The sequence below is a fragment of the Pristiophorus japonicus genome, chromosome 3, assembly GCF_044704955.1.
Source record: "Pristiophorus japonicus isolate sPriJap1 chromosome 3, sPriJap1.hap1, whole genome shotgun sequence".
Classification (NCBI taxonomy): domain Eukaryota; kingdom Metazoa; phylum Chordata; class Chondrichthyes; family Pristiophoridae; genus Pristiophorus; species Pristiophorus japonicus.
The window spans coordinates 213,321,271-213,347,514 of record NC_091979.1 but is presented as its reverse complement, the minus strand read 5'-3'; the positions used below and the strand labels follow the sequence as shown (position 1 = coordinate 213,347,514).

The 26,244-nt window shown below is 45.6% G+C and overlaps 1 protein-coding gene and 1 long non-coding RNA gene across 3 annotated transcripts in view; one reads left to right on the top strand and one right to left on the bottom strand.

Moving 5' to 3' along the window:
* fam117bb (family with sequence similarity 117 member Bb) overlaps nt 1-15,240 on the bottom strand; it is a 289,990-nt gene extending 274,750 nt beyond the window's left edge. For both annotated transcript variants that reach the window (XM_070876236.1, XM_070876237.1), the window contains exon 1: nt 14,547-15,240. In XM_070876236.1, coding sequence (XP_070732337.1) covers nt 14,547-15,021 — 475 coding nt within the window. In that variant the 5' untranslated portion in view covers nt 15,022-15,240. The remainder of the gene's footprint in view (nt 1-14,546) is intronic.
* Nucleotides 15,241-15,272: 32 nt separating this feature from the next.
* LOC139260090 (uncharacterized) lies at nt 15,273-18,222 on the top strand. The gene is made up of 2 exons (XR_011592718.1): nt 15,273-15,471; nt 17,829-18,222. It is a non-coding gene; the product is annotated as an uncharacterized lncRNA (long non-coding RNA).
* Nucleotides 18,223-26,244: the final 8,022 nt, after the last annotated feature.

The window sequence follows — 26,244 nt, the reverse complement described above, 5'->3', positions numbered from 1 at the left end:
GATGCTGCTTAAAACATACCTCCCACCTACACTAATTTCTACTTATGCGGCTCATTGTCAAATTTATCAATATTCCTGTGAAGCACCTTGGGATGTTTCACCACATTAAAGGCGCTATATAAATACAAGTTGTTGTAAGCAGACTATGGGGAGATGTGATAGTAATATCATGGTGTACAGCAATGCTTCCCTCTCCTTTCCTCTAATGCAATTAAGCAAGGATACCCACCAATGTTGAATTGCCTTCCAACTGTCTAGGTTGACATGAAGATCGATGAACTATCAGAAAACTGCTGACACCTGTGGATTGTGCAAAAGTGATCTTAGACCAAAAATATGCTAGATTCAAACTTCAATCTGTATGGAATTAGCCAATTGAATAAGGAGGAGTACTATTTCCCCCCCAAAATTAAATCCCTGGGATTCAGATGTTAACATCCAATTTACAGTCTAGGGTTACTTAGACTGCAATCTTGCAAAGCTAGACTACCATATAGTTAAAATCCAGCATGTGCAAACACTATTTTCCCCCCAGTTCAATTGTAGATACTGTACTGCATTTAAACCAAGGTCATAAAACTTTGGTTTATGAAAGGACACAAACTTGCAATGAAATGTCACATTTGAAGACTACAAATTCATGGCGGGTAGAGAAAGAATTAAAAAAGCATTAAGTCCTGTCAGGCAAGTCCATCTCCCTACAAATGCAATCTGGATAACCATGGTTCAGAGCTCCAGATCATTGACATGTGGACCAAAGAAAAGGGAAGGCTAACACCAAAGGCGACAAAAGCTGTTTCATTCTGCATCAACGGGGGGGGGGAGGGGGGAAGAGATTTTTGCATATTTTTGTACAACTTTAGCTTGATAGGAATGTGCGATTTAAAACTTGATTTCAGCCAACCTGAAACTGGAAAAAACAGTCTGTATGTTGGAAACAGAAGCCAGTACATGAAACTCAATTATTGCCCATATTCAGAAATGGGTCAGATTAATTAATGTCCGTCAGTCTTGGAGGTGTAATTGCATACAAGCTTGCAAACTCAGGCAACCAACACACTATTCATCTCCGAACCGAAGCTTCCTTGATGGGTTGAAAAATAGAAATGAAATTCAAATCTGCAATGTTTTAGGCCCTGGCATTTAAGAGACCCAGAAAATAGGTGTCAATTTGCTCATCAAATCCTTTATATGGCATCTTTGATCTTGGCGGTAACGCAGCAAGTCTTTGAAGACCCAAAAATTGTGCATGAACTGGATTGTTTTTGGAATGCTTTATTTCAGAATTAAGCTTTCAACAATTTCAATTTCTGCAATTGATAAGTGGGCAGTGGTTAGTGGTATACACCTTATGCAACTACAGAGAATCCCCTACGGCACAACGGACATGATCTTTGCAGCGCGACAGCTGCAGGAAAAATGCAGGGAGCAGCACCAGCCCTTATACATGGCCTTCTTCAACCTTACAAAGGCCTTTGACACCGTCAACCGCGAGGGTCTATGGTACGTCCTCCTCAGTTTTGGATGCCCGCAAAAGTTCATCAACATCCTCCATCTGCTCCACGACAACATGCAGGCTGTATTCCTTGCCAACGGATCCATTACAGACCCAATCCACGTCCGGACCAGGGTCAAACAGGGCTGCGTCATCGCCCCAACACTCATCTCAATCTTCCTCACTGCCATGCTCCACCTCAGTCAACAAACTCCCTGTTGGAGTGGAAATAAACTACAGAACCAGTGGGAACCTGTTCAACCTTCACCGTCTCCAGGCCAGGTCCAAGACCACCCCAACCTCTCGTCGAGCTACAGTACGCGGACGACGTCTGCATCTGCGCACAGAGACTGAACTCCAGGACATAGTCGACGCATTTAACTGAAGCTTACGAAAGCATGGGCCTTACGCTAAACATCCGTAAGACAAAAGGTCCTCCACCAGCCTGTCCTCGCTGCGCAGCACTGTCCCCCCCAGTCATCAAGATCCTCGGCACAGCCCTGGACAACGTAGACCATTTCCCATACCTCGGGAGCCTCATAAGAGCAGACATTGATGACAAGATTCAACATCGCCTCCAGTGCAGCCTTCGACTGCCTGAGGAAAAGAGTGTTCGAACACCAGGCCCTCAAATCTACCACCAAACTCATGGTCTACAGGCTGTAATAATACCCGCCCTCCTGTATGGCTCAGAGACATGGACCGTGTACAGTAGATACCTCAAGTCACTGGGGAAATACCAACGATGCCTCCGCAAGATCCTACAAATCCCCTGGGAGGACAGACGCACCAATATTAGTGTCCTCGATCAGGCCAACATCCCCAGCATTGAAGCACTGACCACACTTGATCAGCTCTGTTGGGCAGGCCACATTGTCCGCATGCCAGACACGAGACTCCCAAAGCAAGTGCTCTACTCGGACAACTCCTTCATGGAAAAAAGAGCCAAAGGTGGACAGAGGAAACGTGACATGGACACCCTCAAAGACTCCCTGATAAAGTGCAACATCCCCATAGACACCTGGGAGTCCCTGACCAAAGACCGACCTACGTGGAGGAAGTGCACCTCGAGTCTAACAGGGAATATGCAGAGACCTGGCAAAAGCACCTTTAATAATCTAATTGAGGCATCCTCTTCCCACTATAGTCTCTTCAAGAGGGTGAAGAGTAGCTCTTGTACAGGAGCTGAAACTCTGTTTGCCAGTGCAATTAACTTGCAGGACAGGACCTCCAACTGAAGTTTTCTACAACAATGGACACCTTGGGGGTGAAGATATAACTTTAGGGAGAACAATGGAATGGAGACCCCAGAAATTGATTAAGGAACAAAATCATGGTCGATTTGCATCTCTAAACTGCCAGATTATTTTCTTTCAAAAAGTTACACACAGCTTTAGCAATTTAAAGTTGACAACCATAGATCAAAGAATTAAGCTATAGCAAATACAAAGAAATATCAAGTTGCGAAATATTAAACAGTAAGTGAAATTCACCTTATATTTTCTCAGTGGTGCTGTGCAACTGTAGAAGTAGGTACACTGTACATTTACAGGTATTTTTAGAGGACGTGGCAGCTTGCTTGAGGCATACTGACTTGGAAAATTGATTTGACACTATCGCTCAACATTTTGGAGCAAGACTTTTCATACAGGTAAATATTTTATTTGCATAATACTTCATGAGAATATAACCCACTAAGCTGCACTATAATCCGAGGTAATTGTGTACATTGTTAATTCTATCAACAAAATATTCTTGCTTCTTGACTCATTTGCTATACAATATGTTTGAGCCTAAAAATTACTGTTTCCAATATTAGTATGCCATTCTTTTATCTGCTATTCAAACATTTGTTTTAAACAGGGTAGTGCTTTTTATGAAAGGAATACAATATGAATGCATTAAACATTTGCCCACTAATGTGATCAATAATTTCTAGACTTTGGTCTCAAAATTAATTACAGTATAAAACATAATAAAATAATTCATTCAGTGGTAGTTGTCTGTCAGAAGGTCATGGGTTCAAGCCCCACCCCAGATGAGCACATAATGCAGGCTGACACTGCAGTGTTGTACCTGTATTGAGGGAGGTGCCGCCTTTCGGACGAGACTTTAAACGGAGGCCTCGTCTGCCCCCTCAAGTGGGCATAAAAGATCCCATGGCACTCCAACACAGAAGCCAGTCTTCAGCCAATTCGATTCACTCCACACAATAAGAAATGGATGAGCGCACTGGACACAGCAAAGACCTCAATAACATCCCAGCTAAATGCAAGATCTTGATGTTGCTCTCGCACAGAATCAAGTATTCATAACTATGAAATGCATCAAATCAGGAGTGCTCAGAGAAAGCTGCAGTTAAAGTCAGTGGCAAAGTTTTTAAAATGGGTGTCTATTGAAAGAGATAAAAGATCTAGCCAATAGATGGGGAAATTGGACTCAAAAACTAATTTTCAGTTCCTAGCAAAATACTCTTGTAGGGTCATGCCCAAGGCACAAGAGGTAACTGAATTTGTAGCCATATGCACACTACATTCATTGCTTGCCATCTGCACACACATGAAGTGAAATTCACATTGGTGCCCCGTTAAGAACTAGAAGTAACACTGATTTACTAATTGCACTCAGGCTCAGATTATACAACTGGAACCGCATGTAAAGACAGCATGCATCATAAGGACTATGCACATCAATCAAATAATCTTTTAGTTTGGGAAAGGGAGGGAGAATGGACCAAGAGGTTTACATTCTACTTGACTAATATCAAATCATACAGTGCTACTCGACATTTGTATAACTGGGTGTGTATATGCAACGTTATCCTTCAATTGAATCCACAAAAAGGTAAAAAAAAAACAAAAGCAGCTATCCATATCACTCAAGTTTTTTTTTTTGGGGGGGGGTTGGGTGGTAGAAAGGGATAGAAAAATATAGACCAAATTTTAATATGGACCATCTGTCTGTGCAGTGAACCAGTCCCTTGTACATTAAAACTTCTGTATTCCCATTTTACATAGGATATACGGCACAGAAACAGGCAACTTGGCCCAACCAGTCCATGCCGACTTTTATGCTCCACTCGAGCCTCCTCCCACATCTAAATCTATCAGCATGACCCTCTATTCCCTTCTTCCTCATATTCTTGTCTACAGCCCCACCCCCCTCTTAAATGCATCTATACTATTCGCTTCAACCACTCCCTGTGGTAGCAAGTTCCACATTCTCACCACTCTTTGGGTAAAGACATTGCTTCTGAATGACCTATTTGATTTCTTGGTGACTATCTTGTATTGATGGCCTCTAGTTTTGCTCTTCCATGTGGGGAAACATTCTGTCTACTCTATCAAATCCTTTCATAATTTTAAAGAGCTCTATTAGGTCACTCCTCAGCCTTCTCTTTGCAAGAGAAAAAAAAAAAGAGTCCCAGCCTGTTCATCTTTCCAGATAGGTATACCCTCGCATTCTGGTATCATCCTTGTAAATCTTCTCTATATCCTTTTTATAATAACATGGCGACCAGAACTGTACACAGTGCTCCCAAGTGTGGTCCAACCAAGGTTCGATACAAGTTACGCATAACTTCACTACTTCTCAATTCTATCCCTCTCGAAATAAACCCTAGTGCTTGCTTTGCTTTGTTAATGGCCTTGTTAACCTGCATCGCAACTTTTAGTGATTTATGTATTTGTACTCAGAGATCCCTTGGCTCTTCTTTCCCATTTAGATTCTTATTTTCCAAGCAATACATGACCTCATTCTTATAAAAAATATAATACAATACCTCACATTTATTGGTGTTGAAATTCATTTGCCAATTATATGCTCATTTCGTAAATTTATTAATGTCTTTTTTTTTAATTTGTTGCAGTCCTCCTGAGAATTGATTATTCCAACCCGCAATTTGATGTTATGCACAAACATGTTTTTGATTCCGAAGTCTAAATCGTTGATAATTGTGAAGAGTGGTCCCAGCACTGATCCTTGTGGGACTCCAGTTCCCACCTTCTGCTACTGTGAATAGTTACCCTTTACGCCCACTCTCTGCTTGTGTCTGGAAGCTAGCTAGTTATCCATTCTGCTACTTGTCCCCTGACTCCACATTCTCTGACCTTATTCATTAGTCTATTACGTGGTTCCTTTTGTCTGTTTCAACTACAATAACACTGCATCATATAAAAAAGGAGCATAATCATGTGAAATAACAAGAATTGCTGCAGAGATAATCCTATATTCCCCAGGTAAATAATTAAATTTGTGTTAGGTACAAATATTAAGATACAAGAAACAAATGTTTTCTAAATGTTCAGTGCTCCTTCTAGGATCCAAAAACTGGGGACACTATCGCTTTCAAGTCATTGGAATGAAAATCATCCACACATTCTTGAAATGCAGAGATGCAAAAAAAAGATAGTGTTGCCTGGAAATATTTTGTGCATATACAAGAAAGGCTCAATGATCAGAGTTCTTCTCACATTTCATTCTTAACTATTATTAGATGTATTTTGTAAAGATACACTTCACAGCCAAAGCGATGCCCAGGCTCAGGTGCTTTTTGAAACAGAGAATGTGAAATGGTTGCTTTTTTGGTTTTGCATCTATATAACACCTTTAACTGAGTAAAACATCCCAAGATGCTACACAGGAACAGTATTAAACAAAATTTGCCACCGAACCAGAGCTATTAGGACAGGTGACCAAAGCTTGGTTCGAGGTAGGTTTTAAGGAGGAGATTGAGGTTTAGGTTGTGCATTTCAGAGCTTGGGGCCAAGGAAGCTGAAATCATGCCATCAATGGTGAAGCCAAGGAAATCAGGGATGCACAAGATGCTAGAACTGGAGGAATACAGAAATCGTGGAGGGTTGTAGGAGGTCACAAAGATAGGGAAGGCCTTGCCATGGAGGGTTTAAGACAAGGATGAGAATTTTAAATTCAAAACGTTGTCAGACCAGGTGCCAATTTAGGTGAACGACACTTGGTGCAAATTAAAATATGGGCAGCAGAGTTTTGGAGGTGTTGACGTTTACGGAGGGGTGGATGGCTGTTTAGGAGAGCATTGGAATAGTAGAGCCTGGATGTAACAAAAGCATAAATGAGGGGCTTCAGCAGCAGGTGGGCTGAGGCAGGGGCAGTGACAGGTGATATTAGAGGTGGAAGTCAGCAGTCTTGGTGACAGGATATGGGGTCAGAAGCTCAGCACGGTCAAATAGAACACAAACAACAATTTGGTTCAGCCTCAGGTAGTGGTCAGGGAAAGGACTTGGGAATAGAGTTTGTGGTAGGGACTAAACACAGTGCCTTGAATCTTTCCAATATTTAATAATTGGAGGAAATCTCTGCTCATTCAATACTGGATGTCAGATAAACAGTGACAAATCAGAGGCAGTGGAAGGATTAAGAGGGGTGGTGGTTGAGTAGAGCTGGGCATCATCAGCTGTGCGTTTTTGGATGAGGGGCAGCATGCAAATGAGAAATGGGAGGGGATAGATCCTTGGGTGACTCCATGAGGTAACAGTGCGGGAGTGCGCGAAAAGTCACTGCAAGAGATTCTCTGGCTATGACTGAACAGATAAGAATGGAACCAGGTAAGGGCAGTTCCACCCAGCTGGACAATGTAGAAGCATTGGAGAAGGATGCTGTAATTAACTGTGTCAAAGGCTGTACACTGATCTAGAAAGATGAGATGGGATAGTTCACCAGTCACATAGGATGAAATTTGTGGCTTTGATCAGGACTCATTTCAGTGCTGCATGAGGGGTGGAAACCTGATTGGAGGTGTTCAACCATGGAGTTGCAGGAAATATGGACATTGATATAACACAGGGCTCCAAAGTTTCCATCCAATCTTATTGCACAAGTCCACTTTATTGAGATCAGGATTCATTAAAAAAAATAGTTGGCCTGTGAATGTCACTCATGGGCAAAATAGTGTGCGAAATAGTATGCACTCTCTCTTCATGCAACTGTTTGCCTGTTTATTCCACTGCTGAAAGCACAGACTAATAAATAGTTCCATTGGGTGTCAATCACTCCCCCAAAACCACACCAAGTGTGCATTCATGCGAAAGCCCAATTAGATGCACTTGCGCTGGGGTAACTGAGGTAAGGGACTTCGACTGGCACTTGGTGGCTTCTGGAAGTCAAAGTGGGCCGAGTTACAATTCGCGACGTCGATGAGAACTTGGGTTGGGCGGTTCCAGTTACACATTCCAGAGAAACTTCACGGTGTGGTACAAAAAAATGGTCATTTATTGCCCATCCCTAATTGTCCTCGAGAAGGTCGTGGTGAGCCATCATCTTGAATGCTGCAGTCTGTGTGGTGAAGGTACTCCTATTACTGTTACTGTCAGAGATTTTCAGGATTTTGAACCAGGTCAATGGCGTTCGCCCCCCCCCCCGCCCCAACCCCCCACCAAGGATGTCGATGGTGGGGGATTTGGCAATAGGAATGGCGTTGAATCTCATAGGGCAGTGGTTAGACTCTTGTTCGAGTTAGTCATTACCTGGCAGTTGTGTGCCGCAAATGTTATTTGCCACTTATCAGCCCAAGCCTAAATGTCATCCAGGTCTTGCTGTATGCGGGCATGGACTGTTCATTATCTGCAGAGTTGCGAATGGAACTGAAGACTGCAATCATCAGTGAACATTCCAACTTCTGACCTTATGATGGAGGGAAAGTCATTGATGAAGCAGCTGTAGATCTAGCTGGGCCGAGGACATGCCCTGAGGAACTCCTGCAACTATGTCCTAGATGATTGACCAACAACCACCATCCTTTGTGCTCGGTTTGACTCCAGCCAAGAGAATTTTCCCCAATTCCAATTGTCTTTAATTTTATAAGCGCTTCTTGATGCCACACTCTCAAGTGCTGCCTTAATGTCAAGGGCAGTCAGTCACTCTCACCTCACCTCTAGAATTCAGCTCTTTTGTCTATGTTTGGACCAAGGCTGTAATGAGCTCTGGAACAGAGTGGCCCTGGCAGAACCCAAACTGAGCATCAGTGAGCAGGTGATTGGCAAGTGCCGCTTGATAGCACTGTCGACGACACCTTCCGTCACTTCGCTGATCATTGATAGTAGACTGATGGGGCAGTAATTGGCCAGATTGAATTTGTCCTGCTTTTTGTGGACAGGACATGCCTGGGCAGTATTCCCACAGTCAGTAGGCGCCAGTGTTGCAGCTGAGCTGGAACAGCTTGGCTTGAGGCGCAGTTAGTTCTGGAGCACAAGTTAGGACCCAAAGCCTTTGCTGTATCCAGTGCGCTCAGCCATTTTTTGATATCACCTGGAGTGAATCGAATTGGCTGAAAACTTGACTTGTGTGATAGTGGGAACCTCAGGAGGAGGCCAAAATGGATCATCCACTCAGCACTTCTGGCTGAAGGTAGTTGCAATGGTTTTAGCCTGTCTTTTATACTCGCATGCTGGTCTCCGCCATCGAGGATGTGGATATTCATGGAGCCTTCTCCTCCAGTTAGTTGTTTAATGGTCCACCACCATTCACAATTGGATGTGGCAGGACTGCAGAGCTTTGATCTGATCCATTGATTGTGGGATTGCTTAGCTCTGTCTATAGCATGCTGCTTCCACTGTTTAGCATGCATGCAGTCCTGCATTGCAGCTTCCCCAGCTTGGCACCTCATTTTTAGGTACGCCTGGTGCTGCTCCTGGCACGATCTTCTGCACTGCTCATTGAACAGGGTTGGTTTGATGGTAAAGGAAGAGTGAGGGATATGCCGAGCCGAGGTTACAGATTGTGGTGGAATACAATTCTGCTGCTGCTGATAGCCCACAGCGACTGATGGATGCCCAGTTTTTGAGCTGCTAGATCAGTTCTGAATCTATCCCATTTAGTACGGTGGTAGCACCACAAAACAAGGTGGCAGGAAGGGCACAAGCATTTCTGCTTGATAGGAAAATATTAACCAAGGGACTTGGAAAGCTACTATCCTCATTTTGGCTGTGCCCCAAGCATGCATCTTATCCCCATTCCATAACTAGGTTGTGTAAAAGACTCCATGTCAGTATTTTAAGAGCTAGTAATTCTAATGTCACGGCGAGCATTTGTCCCTCAAACGGCACCACACAAAAAAACTTGTCATTCATCCAATTTGTTGTTTGCAGGATTACTGGTCAGGTTTTCCAACAGACCAGCAAAACTGCACTTAATAATTATTTCACCGGTTGTTAAGCACTTTAGGATCCCGGACACCATGTAAATAGCTACACTTTAAGTGCTTTGATAGGACATCCAAGGTCTTTATAAAAAAAGGTCCTACATAAATACTTGTATGTGCAATGAGACTAATATGGATCTTTTTCAGAGTACGGCATTATACATCAACCCAGTGATTATTGCTCCACTGGGATATTGGCCTGCTCATTTGCATACAAATACTTAGTGAAAATAGAAGCGTGTAAACATAGAAAATAGGTGCAGTAGGCCATTCAATAAGATCAGGCTGATCATTCCCTCAGTACCCCTTTCCTGCTTTCTCTCCTTGATCCCCTTCGCCGTAAGGGCCATATCTAACTCTCTCTGGAATATTTCCAATTAACTGGCATCAACAACTCTCTGCGGCAGGGAATTCCACAGGTTAACAACTCTCTAAGTGAAGAAGTTTCTCCTCATCAGTCCTAAATGGCTTACCCCTTTTCCTTAGACTGTGACCCCTGGTTCTAGACTTCCCCAACATCGGGAACATTCTTCCTGCATCCAACCTGTCCAGTCCTGTCAAAATCCTATACGTTTCTATGAGATCCCCTCTCATCCTTCTAAACTCCAGTGAATAAAGGCCCAGTTGATCCAGTCTCTCCTCATGTCAGTCCAGCCATCCCTGGAAATCAGTCTGGTGAACCTTCGCTGCACTCCCTCAATAGCAAGAACATCCTTCCTCAGATTAGACCAAAACTGAACACAATATTCCAGGTGAGGCCCCACTAAGGCCCTGTACAACTGCAGTAAGACCTCCCTGCTCCTATACTCAAATCCCCTAGCTATGGAGGCCAACATACCATTTGCCTTCTTCACTGCCTGCTGTACCTGCATGCCAACTTTCAATGACTGATGAACCGTGACACCCAGGTCTCGTTGCACCTCCCCTTTTCCTAATCTGCCGCCATTCAGATAATATTTTGCCTTCCTGTTTTTGCCCCCAAAATGGATAATCTCACATTTATCCCCATTATACTGCATCTGCCCACTCACCTAACCTGTCCAAGTCACCCTGCAGCCTCTTGGCATCCTCCTCACAGCTCACGCCGCCACAGTTTAGTGTCATCTGCAAACTTGGAGATATTACACTCAATTCCTTCATCTAAATCATGAATGTATATTGTAAAAAGGTGGGGTCCCAGCACTGAGCCCTGCGGCACTCTACTAGTCACTGCCTGCCATTCTGAAAAGGACCCGTTTATCCCGACTCTCTGCTTCCTGTCTGCCAACCAGTTCTCTATCCACGTCAGTACATTACCCCCAATACCATGTGCTTTGATTTTGTACATCAATCTCTTGTGCGGGACCTTGTCAAAAGCCTTTTGAAAGTCCAAATACACCACATCCACTGGTTCTCCCTTGTCCACTCGGCTAGTTACATCCACAAAAAATTCCAGAAGATTCATCAAGCATGATTTCCTTTTCATAAATCCATGCTGACTTGGACCGATCCTGTCACTGTTTTCCAAATGCGCTGCTATTGCATCTTTAATAATTGATTCCAACATTTTCCCCACTACTGATGTCAGGCTAACCAGTCTATAATTACCCATTTTCTCTCTCCCTCCTTTTTTTTTAAAAAGTGGTGTTACATTAGCTACCCTCCAGAGTCGATAAGACTGTTGGAAAATGATCACCAATGCATCCACTATTTCTAGGGCCATTTCCTTAAGAACTCTGGGATGCAGACCATCAGGCCCCAGGGATTTAATCGGCCTTCAATCCCATCAATTTCCCAAACACAATTTCCCGCCTAATAAGGATATCTTTCAGTTCCTCCTTCTCACTACACCCACTGTCCCCTCGTACATTCGGAAGGTTATTTGTGTCTTTCTTCGTGAAGGCAGAACCGAAGTATTTGTTCAATTGGTCTGCCATTTCTTTGTTCCCCATTATAAATTCACCTGAATCCGACTGCAAGGGACCTATGTTTGTCTTCACTAATTTTTTCCTCTTCACATATTTATCAAAGCTTTTGCAGTCAGTTATGTTCCCTGCAAGCTTCCACTCGTACTCCATTTTCCCCCTCTTAATTAAACCCTTAGTCCTTTGTTGAATTCTAAATTTCTCCCAGTGCTCAGGTTTGTTGCTTTTTCTAGTCAATTTATATGTCTCTTCCTTGGTTTTAACACTATCCTTAATTTCCCTTGTTAGCCACGGTTGAACCACCTTCTCCATTTTATTTTTACTCCAGACAGGGATGTACAATTGCTAAAGTTCATCCATGTGATCTTTAAATGTTTGCCATTGCTTATCCATCGTCAACCCTTTAAGTGTCCTTTGCCAGTCTATTCTAGCCAATTCACACCTCATACCATCGAAGTTACCTTTCCTTAAGTTCAGGACCCTAGTTTCCGAATTAACTCTCCATCTAAAGAATTCTACCATATTATGGTCACTCTTCCCCAAGGGGCCTCGCACAACAAGATTGCTAATTAGTCCCTTCTCATTGCACATCACCCAGTCTAAGATGGCCAGCTCTCTAGTTGGTTCCTCGACATATTGGTCTAGAAAACCATCCCTAATACACTGCAGGAAAACCTCCTCCACCACATTGCTACCAGTTTGGTTAGCCCAATCAATATGTAGATTAAAGTCACCCATGATAACTGCTGTACCTTTATTGCACACATCCCTTATTTCTTGTAGTGAGGTTGGGGACAGCATCAAACTACTGTTTGGTGGTCTGTACACAACTCCCACTAGCGTTTTCTGCCCTCTCTCACATGGAGGATATGGAGATTAACATTTCATGCCAATAACTAACTACAGCTCAATCATTCACTCTGAAAAGTGAACTGAATAAAATGAGAAAAGACGGGAGGAGGCTCGAGTGGCGCATAGATGCCGGCATGGACTAGTTGCACCGAATAGCCTGTTTGTGTGTCATATAATCCCATATAAAAAGTAGCACACAAAAAATATGTAGGATGCAAAAATAATCAGACAGTTGGCTTGCATCAAGCACTCCCTGATGCCATTACTTATATTCCAATGGGAAAACTCCTGATGCAAATGTCTTGCATAGTCAGTATCACTGGTAAACAAAGTTACCAACTCCCAGTCAATGGTAAGGTAGTTCCCCCTTCCAGGTCACACATCATCCTGACTTGGAAATATATAATTCCTTCATTGCCACTGGGTCAAAATCCTGGAAATTCCTCCCTAACACCACTGTGGGAGCACTTTCACAACACACTGCAGCGGTTCAAGGTGGCAGTCATCATAGGTGGTCCCTCAAAGCAAGGATAACTTGCTTCCACGCCAAAAAAAGGACGAGTTCACAAGTGTTTCAATGAAGGACCCGAACTACATCCTGAAGGGCGGAAGATGCCTGTGCGTGCATTTTTTTTAAAAAGTGGGGTGGCCATTGCATACGAGCCACCACAGAGCTCGGGCTTGGTCCAGTGGCAAGGATTACCCAAGACGAACTGGAGACCAGCAGTAAGGCAATTAGGAATGGGCAATAAATGCCAGCCTTGCCAGCGACACACACAACTCATATGAATGAATGAAAAGACAGCTCACCCCAACCTCATGTACTGGTATTTCACCCCACCCCCCAGTTCCCAAACCCTAGTTTGTGAATACTCAATGATTTCATATAGGACCTTGAAATCCAGTAGAGAACCCTAACTGTATGCAAAATCAAGCACTTAAGGCAAGCAAGCAATACACTAACCTACTATGTGCTTCTGTATTTAGGTTGAAAAAAAGTTACCACTAGACTGGCTAAATTCACATACTGCTGAGCATTTAAATCCAGAAAAGCAGGAACCATTGTATACGTGGATCAGGATTTTGTGTTTAAAAGGAAACGGTGACATGGACTTGGTATTATATCTATCCCACGTATTTACCCCTCCTTCCAAGTCTAAAAATCACGTATGAATCACAATTGAAAATATCCTCCTGGAGCTTTGTTGGCACTCAGTGAAACCAGTGCCCTGTGGCGGCATCAGTAAAGGGATTCCCCTGAATAGCTCTACTTCAACCATTAGCTTTGGCTTATTCGATTTCTCACGGGGAAAAAAATTAGTAGGGCGTACACATTCTTTCAAAGGAAACGCCTTGCTGATTGATACCAGAGGGCAGGGTAAGACAGAACTAATGGTTATCCCTTAAATTGTGATTTCCATTTATCTATTTTTTGAAGTCTTCTTGCAAGGAGTGGGGGGTGGTAGTGTAGGAGAGCAAGGCAGAAAGGTGAAAGAGAATCGTACACATCTCGAGGTGTGTACTTAACATTCACAGTACAGTACTTATCCTGAGTTACATTCCTCTTCCCCACCCCCGCTGAGGGTTGCGCCTGGAAAAAAAATGCTGTACAAAGCAATGAACTGCAGTCTGCGTTTTATGAGCTGATCTCACCCAGGGCAGCAGTTTCAGTGTCACATTTAGTCTCAGCACCCAAGACTATGGGAAGAGAAAGATGGCTGGAGTCGCCTGCTGAGAAGTGTGCGTGTGTGGACGTTCACGGGAGAACAGGGACATGCTTGGTTGTGGTACCCTCCAGACAAATAGCGTGCTGATGCTCCTTGTCTGGGCTCGCATGAACAACGGCATGTGTAACCATATACCAAAGAGCAATGTCCTCATAAGTCGGGAGAAAATGGGGTGGATGTAAATGTAATGAATTGAAAGCAATTTAAACACAATTTGTACGTTTGTATTAAATACGTGTTTGTCCAGAGTGAACTACATACTTAGTTCTAAAAATTATTAGATTTCTTCGAAAATTACATAAAACTGATTGAAACAGCAACCCCCTTCTCTCTCCACCCCCACGCCACCGGACATGAATTGCGTTCGGACCAGGTGGAGGAGTCACTCACTGTACCTTTACAGATGGGAGAGTTGGGGCTCTTTCTTTCTGGGGAGCCTTTGTATTCTGGAGATTTTCTGTGCCTGACCCGTGAAGAATCTGCCCCTGGGGCCCACAGAGGGATGGGCGAGGAGCAAGGAGAGGTGGTGGTGGTAGCGGCGGAAGCCTGGTGCAGCTGCTGCTGTTGTTGTTGTTGTTGTGTCCTGGTGGGGCTACTCCGCGAGGAGGCCGTTGTGGTCTGTTGCTGCTGCGTCCTGGGGGGGCTGCTCCGCGAGGAGGCCGCCTGTTGCTGCTGCCGCCCCGATCCGCCAACACACCTCGTCGGGCTGCCCTGCTTCAACTGGAACGGTACGGTGGCCCTCATTGGCTGCGGCCGGCCAACACCACCTCCACCACTCGTGCTATTATTATTACCACCTCCGCCACCACCACCACTACCGCCGTTCATTGCGCTGGTCGGTGACCCGTTCCGACGTACCCGCTGAGACATCTTCCGAAAGGCGGGGGAAAAACACACACTCGGCAGCTTTGTTGGGGTTTTGAACCCAATCCGGCGGTTTTATGAAGTGAAAAGGTCTCGGCTTGGATTTGTTTTCTCCACACTCTCTCCCCTTGCCTCTTTCTTTTCTCTCCTCCGTTTCTTTCTCTTTCCCTCAGCCACGGCGCCCTGCCTGCTCGCTCTCTCCCTTGCGTCATGCAGGCGCCACCTCTCAAGCTCGACAAACGCACAGGCCCCACCCCCAGCATTGGCCGAATCAGCAGGCCTGAATTTACTTGGCCGCTGCTGATTGGATGGAATTGCAGCCTCGGGAGGGGTATTGCCCCGCCTCTCTTTTCACGGCACGTGCCCTCCACGCCTACTCCGTCGCCCCGGGAGACGTCCACAGCCTTCCATTCAAGGCCTGGCGGCAGGACGTAAACAGGAACGGTTCTTCCTGAGGTAAACTGCACACTCTAGCGGCAGATGAAGAAAACAAATATCCGATCGAATACGCGGCATCTACGAGATTGACATGTAAAGGGGGAGGGGTCGAAAGCTGAACGGCCTTTATTATGCCCAGTAAATCTCCCTTGCCATTGCATATATATATATAGAGTCTTCAAGTCATCATCACAGTCGGTCCCTCGAACGAGGATGACTTGCTTGCACAAGAGTTCACAGATGTTTCGATGAAGGACCCGATGTTCCTGTCCTAAACTCCAATTAAGGGGGTGGAAGATGCCTGTGCGTGGACTTTTTTTTGTGTGGTGGCCGTTGCACATCAGCCACCACACGAGCTTGACAGAGCTAGGCCTTTATCCAGTGGCAAGGGTTAACCAGTACGACTGGAGACCCTGTTCTGCTGCGAGGACCTAGTGCGCACACATATCGCAGTGTGGGCAGGCCCGTGCTGCCCCTAGCCCCTTAGCTCTTCTGGGCCTCATTCTCCATACATCCACCACGATCTCTTGCCGCTCCTCCGCCACAAACGTTCACCGCACCTCCGCCACGATCCCTCACCGCTCCTTCACCATCGTGGGCCACCCCGACCTGCGAGAGAACATCTCCACAGGTTGGGGCTTTAAAAAGACCTGGAGTGCCGGGACCCTAGGACATCGTGGGCCACCCCGACCTGTGTGAGAACATCTCCGCAGGTCGGGGCTTCAAAGAGAGCTGGAACAGGCCACTGCAGCTTCCAGAGCGAGCTGACAAAAATGTGCGACGGCTTCGAGGTGGCCGACTGGGTGACGTCATCAGGATCCAGGTCGCCTTTTGGAGTGTGGGCAGGAACATCAGCGAGGCCCTGGTACAGCAGAGGAGTGGGAACGTCATGGCGGACTTGCGACAAGTGATCGGGGCAGAGGAGCAATGAGGGATCGTGGCTGAGATTTGGTGGGTGATCGTGGCGGAGGTTCGGCGAATGTTTGGTGCGGAGGTGCGGCAGGAGATCTTGGCGGAGGTGCAATGAGTCTTCAGGTAAAGGAGGTTTAGTTGGACAGGGATCATTGGACCAGGTCATATAGATATCATTCAACCCCATTTTAAAGCCATACATATCTCGTTACTTTTGTATTTCCATTATAAAAGGAGAAACAACAACAATTTGTATTTATATTGCGTCTTTAACGTAGTCAAACGTCCCTTTCCGCTTCACAGGACTATTATAAGACAAAAAAAAATAATTTGACACTGAGCCATACAAGAAGAAATTACGGTAGATGAGGTAGCTTTTAAAGGAGACTCTTAAAGGAGGAAAGAGAGGTAGAGAGGCGGAGAGGTTTAGGGAGGGAATTCCAGAATTTAGGGCTCATGCAGCTGAAGGCACAGCCACCGATGGTTGAGCAGTTATAATCAGGGATGCTCAAGAGGGCAGAATTTGAGGAGCACAGATATCTCGGGGGGTTGTGACCCTGAAGGAAATTACTGAGATGGGGAGGGGTGAGGCCATGGAGGAATTTGTAAACAAGAATGAGAATTTTGAAATTGAGGCATTGCTTAACCTGGAGCCAATGTAAGTCAGTGAGCACAGGGATGAGGGGTGAACGTAACTTGGTGCGAGTTCAGACATAACCTGCCAAGTTTTGGATGATCTCAAGTTTACGAAGGGTAGAGTCTGGGGGGCCAGCCAGGAGTGAGTTGGAGTAGTCAAGTCTAGAAGTAACAAAGGCATGAACGATGGTTTTAGCAGCAGATGAGCTGAGGCAGGGACGGAGACGGGCAGTGTTACGAAGGTGGAAATAGATGGTTTTAGTTATGTGCGAAAGGCTTGTATTTAGATGTTTTTAGTAATAAGTGTGAGCATAGGATAGTAAACTTCCCATCTATAACCAACTTCTAAGATTCTGAATGACCTGTAGTAAACTGTACATGAAATGCTGAGGTTTGTTTAAATTGAAACCGCAAAGACAGTCAGGATGATGACATCTTGTTAAAACCCATGATGTGATCTTGTTAAAGACCATGGGCTAGATTTTCCATAAAGCCCCTCAACACCTGAATGCCTCCCAGAAAAACCGCTAACATTTTGCAACTAACACTGGTGAGAAGTTCCATAATGAAGGTAAAAAATATCGCCCGGCGAGAAAATGGATCTTGCACCAATATTCTCGGCGGTTAAAGAAGAAACTAGGTGAAACGGGTGGTTCTTAAAAGTTTTTTAAAAATTTACTTCAAGGCTGCGTTTGGCCCAGGGAAACTTTATTTAAAATTTCACAAAAAAAAATTTAAAGTTAAAAAACATTCCCAAGATAGTTCTACAGTTAATTGTCATTTTACAATTAAAAAAATAAAGAACCTTTAATTACCTTTCTTTGCAGAGTACTCACCTACTGCCCTCTTTCAGCTGCTTTCACAGGACGGTTCCCTCGGCGATCTGGACGGGCTTCCGTTGAGGCCAAACTTACACCCTGGCGATTTTCTCGGCGGTGCACGTCAGTGGTTTGCTCCCGGCGGTCGTTTCAAGATGTGGGCGGTTCCATTTAAAAAGTGAGAGGGGGAAACTTTCGCCGGGCGGTTTTTCAGAAAAACAGCTGTACCGCTGAGAAAACCGCCAAAATGAAGGTGAAAGTCTCCCCCCATATGTAGACATTAATTTTATCAAACATTAAGCAAGAAAAAGGATAAAAATTTGGCTATGAGCAACTCGTCAAACCATCGCCTGTCATTAAGTATATCACACTATGAATTTAATAAACTATTATTCGAACATCACTAGTTGCTGATATTTATGTCTTGTCCAAGAATTCTGAAAAATCTTTGTTATGCCGCGGATAGAAAGAAAGAACTTTTATCTATACAGCATCTTTCACAACCTCAGGACACCCCAAAGCACTTCATAGCCAATGAAGTACTTTAAAGACTCAGACAAAGCTTTAAAAATGTTGTAGAAATTTGTTACATAGTTAATTTACTACAAGATGTACCAATGGGAACACATACACAGAGACGATGACTTACAGAGCCCTCACCTCTAGCAACTGTCCAGTCTAACCGAGCGTAGAACTAAGTAGGGTTTTTTCTCGGTTGTATACGTCGCACTATAACTATATCATCTGGTCACAATGTATTGACATCTGCACCGATGGAGCAAAGTAAATGACTGATAGATATAGTGGAGTACTGATGTGTAACAGGACAGTCGCTCCCACTGCAATATGTGTGCATTGCAGTATACATAGGAAAGCACTCAATGCCAAAAGCATCCCTACCAGCTTGATGCTGGTGCTGGACAATGCTGTGAAGATGGTAAACTTTATTAAAAGTTTGACCTCTGAATTCCAGAATACTTTCCGCTCAATGTAATGAGATGGGAAGTTAGTGCATCAACCTCATGCTCCACGCGGAGGTTTGATGGCTCTTGTATATGTGTATTATAATTTGTACATTTTCTACAGTGCTTGGGCATTAAAGGGTTAAAATATTAAACCTGTCTGCTGGTAGAGGTAGGCAAGCAGTTGGTAGATCTGGAAGGGAGTTCACAATAAGTAAAGCTTGGGAATCTCTGCTTTAAAGTCAAAACAGAAAATGCTGAAAACACTCAGCAGGTCAAGCAACATTTGTGGAGAGAAAAACTGTGGTGTATCTAGCACATAAATCACTGACTCCACATGTTCTGGTGTAAGTCTAACTGCCGTGACCTTCATCCTTTATTGTTCATCTCCAGAGTGCCTCTCAGGTGTGGTGGTCAGCCTTTTATAGTGCCTGTTGCAGGTTTCCCACCACAGCGCCCTCTGTGGTGTGGCATTGTGCTTACATTACATTTAAGGTACCAGGACGATATACACATCAATACATAACATCACACTTCCCCCCCCCCCCCCCAACCAGGACGCAGGACGACAATACACACATCAATACATAACATCACACTTGTCCAACGGAAGGCAGGTAGGCATAGACAGTGCGTTAGTATGGTACATGCTATCTGGTACATAACTGAAACATTGACTGGTAATGGATTCCTGATTTCCTTGTTAGCCCTTATCATTAATTGTACTTCATATCCATTATTTTACACAAATACAGTGGCCATTCAGCATAAAAAAATTAATTCTTGTTATAAATTCGCCATCTCACATTAACATAGCTCATTTTAGACTCGCTCTGCCATACAGAAGTCCTTTGTGGGGACCACCTCATGGTAAGGCCCTTTTAAGATTCCTGGGTGCATTTCCTGTTTAAGGCGCCATCTTTGATGCAGGAGGATTCCATGAGGCTTCTCCTTGGGCGCTGCCATCTTTGATGCTCTGCTGTTCTGAACACAATGCCGCCGCCATCTTGCTCTCCGCCGCTCAGGATGCGCTCCGCCGTCGCAGCCTCTGCTTCCCTCCGCGGCCACCTGACTTGCCGCCTCCTGCGGCCGTTGTCGCTTCTCCAGCGGCCGCACTTGCCGCCTCCCATGCGGCCGCTGTGGCCGCCGACCTCCAGCTGCTGCCGCCGCCCGATGCTAACAGCTCCTCGGCGGGGCTCTTCCGATCCGCCGGCTATCCTGGATCCCTCGCACCCCGCCGGCTCACCTCCACCACCACCCGCCCCCCCCCCACTAGGCCCCTCTCTGCAGGGCTGCTTGCCTGTGGGGGCTGAGGCTGTAGGATCTCTGTGGCTTGAGGTCCGGGCCTGGGGCTTGCCTGTGGGGGCTAAGGCTGCAAGATCTCTGTGTGAGGTCCGGGGCTGGGGCTTGCCTGTGGGTGGATTGAGGCTGCAGCTCCAGCTCGGTCGGTGCTGCTCACTGGGATCCGGGGCACGGCAGCACCCCGGGGAGCAGCAGCCTGAGGAGTGATGAAGTCTTCCCAGCTCCCACGGACCGTCCCCATCCACCTCCGGCCGCGGAGTGTCGGCCCATCGCCTGCAACGACCCACAAAGGTAAACCGTGCGTCTCGTCCCCATGGGATACCTGCACCATCGCTCTGCCAAGAACAGGTATTAGTTCCCTGGTGTAGGTACGCAGCTTCGCCGTGACCAGGACCAGCTTGGGTCGTGCAGCTGGGTTAGTCCACAGTTTATCAAAAGTTCTCCTACTCATCAACGATGGACCCGAGCCCGTGTCCACTTCCATACTCACAGGGACTCCGTTGATTTTTACTTCCCTTATCATTGGGGGCGAATCGTCGGTACACGTGTACAGTCAAAACACCTCATCATCTTCTGTCTGCTCCTCGCTGGATGATGGATCATCCCCCATCTCCTCAGCCACATGATGAGTCCGATTTCTTTTACACATACGCTGAAGGTGGCTTTTAACGTGGCAGGTATTGCATGTGTACTCCGCAAACCTGCACCAGTGAGCCTCATGGCTTCCTCCACAACGCCAGCATGATGCTGCTTGATTGGCCCCCCTCAGCGGACTCTGAGTTCCAGGACCCCGAGGTCCGTGCTCTCTGCCCCGGGCAGAGCCACGTTCTGCAGTTTTGTCCGTGGTGGGCGCTATCCTGTGGACAGTGCCTGCCGGGTTCGAGACTGTGTAGATTATTAGCTTGGTGCTGCAAGTTGAGGTCATATGTGCCCGGCTGATGGCGATGGCCTTTGTCAGAGTGACTGTGGGTTCCGTGGCTTGTGAAGGAGACCCCCATAACGAAAACATCCCGCAAAGCCTCGTCAAGGTGTGCGCCAAAATCACACGGCGCCGTGAGTCTCCTGTGGTCCGCAGCATAATTGGTGATATCCTGGCCCTCAGGTCTGTAGTGATGGTAAAATTTGTATCTGGCCGTGAGGATGCTCTCCTTCGGTTTCAACTGGTCACGAATGAGTTCAGTCAGCTCCTCGTATGACTTGTCCCTGGCGCTCCCGGGTGCCAGCAAATCCCTGACGAGACAGTAAACCTCATCTCCACAACTAGAGAGTAATATCGCCTTACACTTATCTCTCATTGCGTCCGTGTCCTCCGTCAGATCGTTTGCTGTGAAGTAGTACTCAAGCCTTTCCGTAAAGGCCTCCCAATTATTGCCCACGGTAAAATCCTTTAGCGAGCCCAGAGTAGCCATGGTTGCGTGGAGTTCGTCCGCTTCCTAGTCGGCAATGTGGTGTATGTAGTACACAAATCACTGACTCCACATGGTCTGGTGTAAGTCTAACTGCTGTGACCTTCGTCCTTTTTTTTTTGAAATTCGTAGCCAATCGTTCCAATTCTTTGTCAAATCACAAACGCCAGAGGTCACCTTGGGCTCATTCAAGGAGCACTCTGCGCCAATGCTCTTAGCCAAAAGGCCTAGAGCCACTGCACCGTTCCTGGAAGTACTGCAATACCAGGTTCGTGCCATGGAGGTGGATGGGTCAGGCCCCCCACACACCTCCGTGGAGGTGGATGGGTGAAGCCACCCCACCCACCTCCTATATTGTTCAGCTCCAGAGTGCCTCCCAGGTGTGGTGGTCAGCCTTTTATAGTGCCTGTTGCAGGCACTTCCAGGTTTCCCACCACAGCACCCTCTGTGGTGTAGCATTGTGCTTACATTACATTTAAGGTACCCGGACGATACCCACATCAATACATAGCATCACACTTAAAAACAGAAATAACATTTTAGATCAAATCCAGCATTTTCTGTTTTTATTTCAGATTTCCAGCATTCACAGTATGTTTGAAGTACTTTTGAAATGTAGTCGCTGTTGTAACGTGCAAACACAGCAGCCAATGTGCACAGCAATCTCCTACAAACAGCAACGTGATAATGACCAGATAATCTGTATTAGTTGTTGGTTAAGAACATAAGCATTAAACACAAAGGACACATCAACATCACAACAGGGGGGAGGGGGGGGCAGGGAAGTTCGAGGATTTTCCAAAGCACTAAACACCTTCACAACAACATTAAAAAAGCATAAGTACATTTAAAGCACCAAGCACTAAACGAAGCACAAAAAGTAATAAGCAATTAATTAATAAAAAATAGAAGGAACCCTGCACCTAAAGCACCAAGACCAAAGTAAATAAGCAACCAATCAATAAAAAATAGAAGTCCTACCTTTATGTGAAGGGAAGATGTTTCTGTCAGTCTCTCTCCGTGTCTCAGTGTCTCTGACAGTGTCTCTCGCTCTCTGTCTCTGTCAGTGTCTCTCTCTCTGTTTCTCTGTTTCTGACAGTAAGGGATGGAGGGAGAGGGGGTGGGCTGAACAAGATGGGGGGGTGGGACCTGAACCCGGGGGGTGGTGTGGTTGGACAGAGGCTGAACAAATGATTACTGTAATATGCAGTAACCCCGGACCCTCGCTCCTCCGGCCCCCCAATTGGTATAGGCACCCCTGCTCTACTCCAGCCCTCCAATCATTTCGAGTGCCCCCAACCCACGCTCCTCCATCCCTTCCCATGCTTCTCCCGCAACGATCACCTCCCCGGTCCCCACACCATTCAAAGACAGACTGGGGGAAAAAACAATACTGCAGAACTGATTACTCGAACTCAATACTGCACTGTATGCACAGAAACCAGTGAAAATACATGCTTGACTACTTAGACCGTATAGAGTGTGCAGCACAAACTTTCTTTTGTTGTGGAACTACATCGTCCCATCCCAGTGCATGTTATGGAGTGCAATTTTAAACAGTTCATTATTTGCTCAAAGCAGTTCACATCTCAGATTCTAACATATAAACCACTGGGGTGATGAAACAGTTTGCACTGACAGAGACTTGAAACGTTAGCTCGGTTTCTCCATGCACTTCACCAGTGAAAGGATGCTTCCACAAAAGGAGTAGCCATCATTTTCAAAAGAAAAACTCCCATGGAAAAAAGCCCTGCTGAGCCATTGCGCCTGTGCACATGCTCCAACGCGCATGCACAATGCTGCCGGCACTCAGAAGAATGCTGATCCCGAGCCCCGCCCCCTCTGCTGGCTGCGATCAACTTGATCCGCCCCAGGGAGACTCCGCTGCGCCACGCCACGCTCCAGGACTGGAGAATTCCCCGGTAAGATTTCGGCGCACTTTTTTTCCCAGACAGGTTACGTAAATCACGGAGGTGCGCCGCTTTCAGCAGCATCGGAAACTTGAACCCAAAATTCCATCTGCCACTCACTTAAATTGTCAACATCCTTTTGCAGTCTCTTTGCAACCTCCTCACAACTTACCAGCTTTGTATTGTCAGCAAACTTGGATACATTACACTCGGTACAGAGCTGCGAAACACCAAAGGGCAGAAACCATTAGTGGGAGTTGTGTACAGACCACCAAATAGTAGTAGGGAGGTTGAGGATGCGTGCAATAAGGGTACAGCAGGTATCATGGGTGACATTAATCTGCATATTGATTGGGCTAACAAAACTGGTAGCAATACAGTGGAGGAGTGGTTCCTGGAGTGTATAAGGAATGGTTTTCGAGACCAATATGTCGAGGAGCCAACTAGAGAACAGGCTATCCTAGACTGGGTCTTGTGTAACGAAAGAAGATTAATTAGCAATCTGGTCATGCGGGGCCCCTTGGGGAAGAGTGACCATAATATGGTAGAATTCTTCATTAAGATGGAGAGTGACACAGTTAATTCAGTGACTAGAGTCCTGAACTTAAAGAAAGGAAACTTCGACGTGAATTGGCTAGGATAGATTGGAGAATGATACTTAAAGGATTGACGGTGGATAGGCAATGGCAGACATTTAAATATCACATGGATAAACTACAACAATTGTACATCCCTGTGTGGCGTAAGAATAAAAAAGGGAAGGTGGCTCAATCGTGGCTAACAAGGGAAATTAGGGAAAGTGTTAAATCCAAGGAAGAGGCATATAAATTGGCCAGAAAAATCAGCAAACCTGAGGACTGGGAAAATTTAGAATTCAGCATAAGAGGACTAAGGGTTTAATTAGGAAGGGGAAAATGGAGTATGAGAGTAAGCTTGCAGGGAACATAAAAACTGACTGCAAAAGCTTCTATAGATATGTGAAGAGAAAAAGATTAATGAAGACTAATGTAGGTCCCTTGCAGTCAGAATCAGGGTAATTCATAATGGGGAACAAGGAAATGGCAGACCAATTGAACAAATACTTTGGTTCTGTCTTCACTAAGGAAGATACGAATAATCTCCCGAATATACTAGGGGACCGAGGGTCTAGCGAAAAGGGGGAACGGAGGGAAATCCTTATTAGTCAGGAAATGGTGTTAGGGAAATTGATGGGACTGAAGGCCGATATATCCCCAGGGCCTGATAGTCTGCATCCCAGAGTACTTAAGGAAGTGGTCCTAGAAATAGTGGATGCATTGGTAGTCATTTTCCAACATTCTATAGACTCTGGTTCAGTTCCTATAGATTGGAGGGTAGTGAATGTAACCCCACTTTTTAAAAAAGGAGGGAGAGAGAAAACAGGGCATTATAGACCGGTTAGCCTGACATCGGTAGTGGGGAAAATATTGGAATCAATTATTAAAGATGTAAAGCAGCGCATTTGGAATGCAGTGACAGGATCGGTTCAAGTCAGCATGGATTTATGAAAGGAAAATCATGCTTGACAAATCTTCTAGAATTTTTTGAGGATGTAACTAGTAGAGTGGATAAGGGAGAACCGATGGATGTGGTTTATTTGGACTTTCAAAAGGCTTTTGACAAGGTCCCACACAAGAGATTAGTGTTCAAAATTAAGGCACATGGTATTGGGGGTAATGTATTGATGTGGATAGAGAACTGGTTGGCAGACAGGAAGCAAAGAGTGGGAATAAACGGGTCCTTTTCAGAATGGCAGGCAGTGACTAGTGGGGTTACGCAGGGTTCAGTGCTGGGACCCCAGCTATTTACAGTATACATTAATGATTTAGACGAAGGAATTGAATGTAATATCTCCAAGTTTGCAGATGACACTAAGCTGGGTGGCGGTGCGAGCTGCGAGGAGGATGCTAGGAGGCTGCAGGGGGACTTGGACAGGTTAGGTGAATGGGCACATGCATGGCACATGCGGTATAATGTGGAGAAATGTTAGGTTATCCACTTTGCTTTCAAAAACAGGAAGGCAGATTATTATCTGAATGGTGACAGATTAGTAAAAGGGGAGGTGCAACGAAACCTGGGTGTCATCAGGCATTGAAGGTAGGCATGCAGGTACAGCAGGCAGTAAAGGAGGCAACTGGCATGCTGGCCTTCATAGCAAGGGGATTTGAGTATAGGAGCAGGGAGGTCTTACTGCACTTGTACAGGGCCTTGGTGAGACCACACCTTGAGTATTGTGTGCAGTTTTGGTCTCCTAATCTGAGGAAGGACATGCTTGCTATTGAGGAAGTGCAGTGAAGGTTCACCAGACTGATTCCCAGGATGGCAGGACTGACGTATGAAGAAAGACTGGATCGACTAGGCTTATATTTACTGGAATTTAGAAGAATGAGAGGGGATCTCATAGAAACATATAAAATTCTGATGGGTTCAGACAGGTTAGATGCAGGAAGAATGTTCCCAATGTTGGGGAAGTCCAGAATCAGGGGTCACAGTCTAAGGATAAGGGGTAAGCCATTTAGGACCAAGATGAGGAGAAACTTCTTCGCTCAGAGAATTGTGAACCTGTTGAATTCTCTACCACAGAAAGTTGTTGACGTCAGTTCATTAGATATATTCAAAAGGGAGTTAGATGTGGCCCTTATGGCTAAAGGGATCAAAGGGTATGGAGAGAAAGCAGGAATGGGATACTGAAGTTGCATGATCATATTGAATGGTGGTGCAGGCTCGAAGGGCCGAATGGCCTACTCCTGCACCTACTTTCTATGTTTCTATGTTGTTTCCCCTCATCTAAACCATTGACATAGATTGTAAATAGCTGAGGCCCAAG